At 45.0% G+C, this 6194-nt stretch overlaps 1 protein-coding gene across 1 annotated transcript in view; it reads right to left on the bottom strand.

Annotated features, from left to right (window-relative positions):
• Window positions 1–938: 938 nt before the first annotated feature.
• Window positions 939–6194, bottom strand: part of LOC145393070 (5-hydroxytryptamine receptor 1A-like) — a 101334-nt gene continuing 96078 nt past the window's right edge. Inside the window, exon 3 of the mRNA XM_080267408.1 lies at window positions 939–3262. Within this exon, the coding sequence (XP_080123534.1) occupies window positions 1400–3262 (1863 nt within the window). The 3' untranslated portion in view covers window positions 939–1399. The remainder of the gene's footprint in view (window positions 3263–6194) is intronic.

Raw genomic sequence — 6194 nt, 5'->3', positions numbered from 1 at the left:
TTTTTTTTTCTTCTTCTTCTGCTGGCACTGTCTTACATAATTATAACAATCTCACTATGCTTGTCTGGACCATTAAATTCAGAACTGCACATGCTGTCCACACTTCGCGTCATTCAGCCCTTTGGGGGATGAGATATTGATATTTTCATAGTTTTTTGGTAATACTGTCATTTTTAAAACTGTCACTGGTCAAGGGTAATGTATAAAAATAGAGGAACTACAAGATACAGTAGGCTTGTAATTGGCACCCGTAGCCTATGATTCAGCTGGCAAATTCAAATTACTTTTTTTGAACTTGCAGCCTTTGTGTTAATGGTGCAAAGCCCCCAAGACACCACAACACCTTTCCAGCACCACTTTTAGAGTCCTAGCACCTCTTCCTCAGAATTTATTCTTGCCTATTTGACATCAAAATTTCCATCCATGCCATAAATGTAGTGGTTAATTTTGCCTATTTGATATCTGTTCTTCTGTGACATCTATGTTGAGATTTATACTGCCTATTTCATACCAGCATTTTTTCTGGACACTGTCAGTTTATTATCGACACAGTTCACATAACATTCAAGAATATATCACCATATTAGGCAAAGGAATATACTAGTAAGGAAGAAGTGCTATGGAGCCTCCTTAGCCTACGAGAAAACGGGCCTTAGACACCACCTTGCAGCACCACAACGTCCGCAGGTACAGCACGGCACGGCACGGCGAACTGATCCACTAAAAACCTTATGATCAAGCCCTTTAAGTAACTCGAATATTGGATAGTGGGCAGCAATTTTCGGAGAGCAGGAAGTACAAGAGACGGGAATGTTCTACGCTGATTTCCTTCTTACTGGAAAAAGAAATAGGAATTTTTATTCTCCTCTGTCCTTGTAAAAACAGAAAGGAGGGGTTTTCTTCTCTATTTTCTTTGTCCTTACTACAGGAAATAGCAAAAGGTGGGGTTTCTACTCTCGTTTCTTTGCCCCTACTGCAGAAACAAACCTTAGCTCACGGTCTCCTTTCGTGGCTAAGATTGTGTTTTGCACTCTTCTTGTCCTTCCGGAAAAGTAAGAAAAACAGAACGGAAAAAAAAAACGAGTTACAGCAGGGATTTGATCAAAGGTTTCTTTGTGGATCCAGTCCCAGGTCTGGGCAGGACAGGACAGGACAGATTGAATGATAGTACTATAGCACAGCCAGTAAGCGGTCTCTGAAACCTTTAGCCTAGTGCGGTCATGTGAGGTTAAGTTGGGTCATTTTGGTTTAGCTTGATTAGGTCAAGTTTGGGTTGATTAGGCTAAGTTAAAGCTATCAGGCCAGACTACATTAGGCTAGGTCAGGCTAGATTGGTTAATGTTAAGCTGAATTAAGTTAGAGTAAGTTAGGAAGGCTTAGTTAGATGGTCATCTAGCTGTCAGACAAAAACTCCCGTGGGCTGGCGAGGTCGACAGCAACTTAGGCGCTTGAGGGTTCGGTGGAAGGCCTCACGGAAGTCAGTACGGAAGTACGCATATATGAATGGATTAAGTGTAGAGTTGAAGTAGCCAATCCAGAACAGTGTGGAGACAACAGCATGTGGGCACTGACAAGCCGGGCCACAGATTGTTATACTGACATACCACACGAAAAATGGCAGCCAGCAAACTACGAAGGCACCCATAATGAGGCCCAGGGTACGTGCAGCTTTGTGCTCCCTGCGTCCCAGTACCAAAGGACTTGTTTTGGGGGCACTAAGGGGTGTGCTGTGTAACCTGCGACTGCAGGGATGTCCAGCTTGTCTAGTGGGTCCATGCCAGGAGTTGTGGTGTCGCCCATACCGCCATCTGCCACAGCCACCACCGTTTGTGCCACCAGGTATAGGGGCAGGTAGGAGCCCTGTGCCGTTACCTACTACAGTGCCAACAACAGCAGAAGGCCCAGGGGGTGGCAGGGCAGAGGTGGTGGTCGCTACTGAGGTCATTGAGGAGGCAGTACTGAATGTCTTCATGAGGAACTCCTGATGGCGTGTTGTGGGTACAGCTGGTGTTGCTTGCAGTGCCACCACAAGCTGTTGTCTTGCTGTTCCACCCTGACCCTGCTGCTGCTGCTGTTGTTGCTGCTGCTGTTGAAGTTCCTGCTGTAAAAGCTCCTGCTGTTGCGCTGCAGCTCGACGGGAGTGGTTATATGCAGCTGAGTTTGCAGACGACGCTCGAGACAGCAGCGCACGTTCCTGTTTCCGTGCCTCCTGGAATATGCGGAAGTACATGATGACCATAACAGTGCACGGGACCCAGAAAGACACAGCAGAGGATACTAGTGCAAAGACTGCATTTACTACGAAGGAACATACATGTGGAGTGGTCTCACGTGCACGTAAATGGTCTGCAGTTGTGTACCAGCCTAGTAATATGGGCAGGAAAGAGATTAAGGCCGGAGCAAGCCAGCAGTGACCTAACATAATAGCCAGGATGCGACGTGTGATGGTTAATGGATATTCTAAAGGTCGAACTATAGCATAATAACGGTCTATGCTTATACAACAGAGATGGAGGATTGATACTGTTGAGAAGTATACATCAAAGCTGTTCCACAGGTCGCACATAAGCCGGCCAAACAGCCAGCGCCCTCCGGTTAACTCCACAGAAGCATTGAAAGTCATGGCTAGAAGTGCAACCAACATATCTGCAGTGGCCAGGGACACAAGGAGATAGTTGGCTGGGGAATGCAGACGTCGATGAAGTGCAACACTAACAATGACTAGTATATTACCCGCTATGGCAACAAGGATGATTCCGCCCATCACCACACCCTTCACCACAATTATCCCCACACCCGGCGCATCCCACTCTCTCTTGGCCTTGGTTGCATTCAGTTCGTCTTTCCAAAATTCCTCTGCCAACTCCCCCAGCTCGTCCCATTTCTTGGCATCCAAGGAATCATTTTGCCCACCCACCTCCCACCGTTCTTCACCCTCACTCTCCCATGCATCTTGAGTGGGCGGGCTGGGTGGGTCTATAAAGCGAACTGGGTGGAATGATAGTTGCTGGAGGCCCCGAGACTGGGTGCCGGACTGGACAAGAGAACGAATGGGGCGCAACAACTGAAGATTTTGGTGATGTGTGTTGAGTGTGTCAAGATGGGGAACTGAATGCGATGATTGTTTCGCAGGATCCTGAGAGCTGCTACTGGGGGTACTGGAAAGATGTGCTGACGGTTTCTGAAGACCCTGAGAATGGGCACTGGACAGGTTCGGTGCATCTTGAAAGCTGTGTGGGTGGGATGACAGATTCTGAAGATCCTGGGGGTTGGTACTGGGTGGGATGTGTGCGCTGAGAGAGTAGGAAGGGTGGGACGAGGGATTCTGAAAGTCCTTTGAGTGGTTATAGGAAGGGATGGATGAACTGAGAGATTGGATAGGTTGGGATGAAGGCTTTTGAGGGTGAGTGTAGGACGAGGTGGAAGAATCAGGAGTGTGGATAGGTTGGGTTGAAGACTCTTGAGGAAGGGAGGTGGGCGAGGAAGGGTATGAATGAAGGGATGAGAGCTTCCGAGGGTCCCACAAATGGATGTTAGGTGGGACAGATGGACTGGGAGAGTGAGCAGGACTCAACACAGACTTCTTCGGGTGTGTGTGGGGTGGGACGGGAGAAGTGGGAGAGTGTACGGAGTGGGATGAAGTCTCCTGAAGGTGTGCAGAGGGTGGGACAGGTGGACTGGGGAAGTGGATAGTGTGGGATGTGGACTCAGGAGGGTGTGAGGTGGATTTGGGAGGGGACGGACGGCTATGAAGGAGGGTGCTATGGGGTGTTGAAGGGGAGGGAGTTGGTGCACCGGTCAAAGATGGTACCAGTGCCCTAGCTTGACCTCTCTGCACGGCTAGGAGGAGGAGAAGGAGGAGGAGGGGCAGGAGGGGGCCGAGAAGAGGGGGCCGGGGATGCGGTGGTGGTGTAGGGGGCAGCTGGCGGTGGTGGGGGGGTGGTGGGGGGAGGGGGTAGACCATAACACTCCACACCCAAGCCCTGTGGGAAAGAGAGAGAAATATGTTAGCGTTTAATAATAATAATAACAATAATAATAATAATAATAATAATAAGAAAGGGGGTCCGGATGATGATGATGATGATAATAATAATAGTAACTGTAGTAGCAGTAGCAGTAGTAGCAGCAGCAGCAGTAGTAGTAGTAGTAGTAGTAGTAGTAGTAGTAGTAATAATAATAATAATAATTAATAATAATAATAATAATAATAATCCACATCAGCGGGACTCCCCTAGACTAATTAAATAACACACTGAACGGTCACGTATAAAAATATATATATACGTACATAATAAACAGAGAGAGAGAGAGAGATTAATTTCCTTAATATTTCAACTCCTTCCTAGCCTCTCACTCCCCCCACCCTCTCTCTCTCTCTCTCTCTCTCTCTCTCTCTCCGCTGATTACCTTGTCTATTTATCTAGTTATCTATCTAAATACAACACAATTAACAATCTTCCATCTACTCTATCTATTTAACTTGATATCTACGTTTTTTCTTCTCTCTCTCTCTCTCTCTCTCTCTCTCTCTCCCTCTCTCTCTCTCTCTGTTTCTCTCTCTCTCTCTCTCTATTGACCAGCACCTGAGTCAGGCTTTCCTTTTATAGGATGGTGTAGGTACGAGAGAGAGAGAGAGAGAGAGAGAGAGAGAGAGAGAGAGAGAGAGAGAGAGAGTCAATATTCCACTTCTCTTCCCAAAAATAAATTCAGGAACAAAGTCTTGCTAAATTTCCCAAAGGAGGACATTTTGGGAGAGGGGAAGAAAGAGGACGAGAAAAATATATAACTTATTTATATTACTTGGTTAAATAAATGAATAAATGGACAGATAGATAGAAAGATAGATAGATAGACAGACTTATGAGACAGAAAATGGCTATAATGCACAGAGTTAGACAGACAGATAGATAAGAGAGATAGCTACTGATAAACAGATGGCAATCATAATCTATCTATATATCGACCTGTCTCTATGTCTGGCTGTCTGTTTAATTAATCTGTTCCTATCTATGTGTCTATCTGTCTACCTACCTACCTATCTATCTATCTACCTATTTAGCTATCTATCAACCAGTCTGTCTATCTATCTATCTACCTATGTCTCTGTCTGTCTATATATTTATCTATCTATTTATATGTTTGTATGTCTGTCTGTCTATCTATCTACCCACCTATCTATGTCTATCTATCTATCTATCTATCTATCTATTAAAGTCTCCACAGTAAACATCCCATGGAATTTAATAACTTCCCTTCTTCTCTCCACACAGTTCTTAGTTTGGTGTCATTTCTTCATCAATTACCTTCAAACACGGCAAAATTCCCCCCCCCCTTCTCTCTCTCTCTCTCTCTCACGTTTTTTAAAGGGTCTAATGAGATATGAGGTCAAGCCATAACAAGCACACGTAATTACTGAAACGAGGCGACAAGAATCCGTAGAGTTTACCATCTTTTGCGAGTAGAGATGTAGTGTATGTGTGGAGACCATTGTGCATTCTCTTTTAACAAGTAACAATCCCTAATTCCGTTTCTTTATAAGGTTTCTTTTACCTTAATTTGGCCCAGATTCTCGTCCTTTTGTAGCTTATTTCACGCAGCTCAGTGGCAGACAATATTACTGTTCTACATCCACTCCACAGCACTTCCTCGTGACTAGCATTATATTCTAGTGTTAATCTTGCGTTACTATTGAGCATTCATGATGGAGAGATGGCAATTTTAGGTCAACTTAGAATCAAATTGGTTTAGTAATGGTGATGTCAACTGCAAGGCTGGATTTACTTCTAGGAGGGAGAGTGATAGGCAGAATTAGCTTTCTCATGCTGGCAAAGTACGAATCAGGAAGGTGTGTGTGTGTGTGTGTGTGTGTGTGTGTGTGTGTGTGTGGAGGTGTTGTGTTCACTGTGTGTATAGGTAGATATGTAGGTATGTAAGCAGACAGGCAGGTAGGTAGGTAGGTACTGTAGATATGTAGGTACTATAGATTCATTTTTGTGCAATTAATATAAATGTTTACTATATCAGGGTTGTAAACACTGAAGTATAACGTAAATATAGGCTATAACACAACACGGAAACAGTGACTCTCTCTCTCTCTCTCTCACACACACACACACACACACACACACACACACACACACATACACACAAACTCAAACTGTCTGACAACATAGCGTGTGTTTGTTTGGATG

This window comes from Coenobita brevimanus, chromosome 23 (assembly GCF_032717465.1).
Source record: "Coenobita brevimanus isolate Jiangsu-jjx chromosome 23, ASM3271746v2, whole genome shotgun sequence".
NCBI classification, from domain to species: domain Eukaryota; kingdom Metazoa; phylum Arthropoda; class Malacostraca; order Decapoda; family Coenobitidae; genus Coenobita; species Coenobita brevimanus.
The sequence above is the reverse complement of the archived record's forward strand: the minus strand, read 5'-3'. Positions and strand labels throughout refer to the sequence as shown.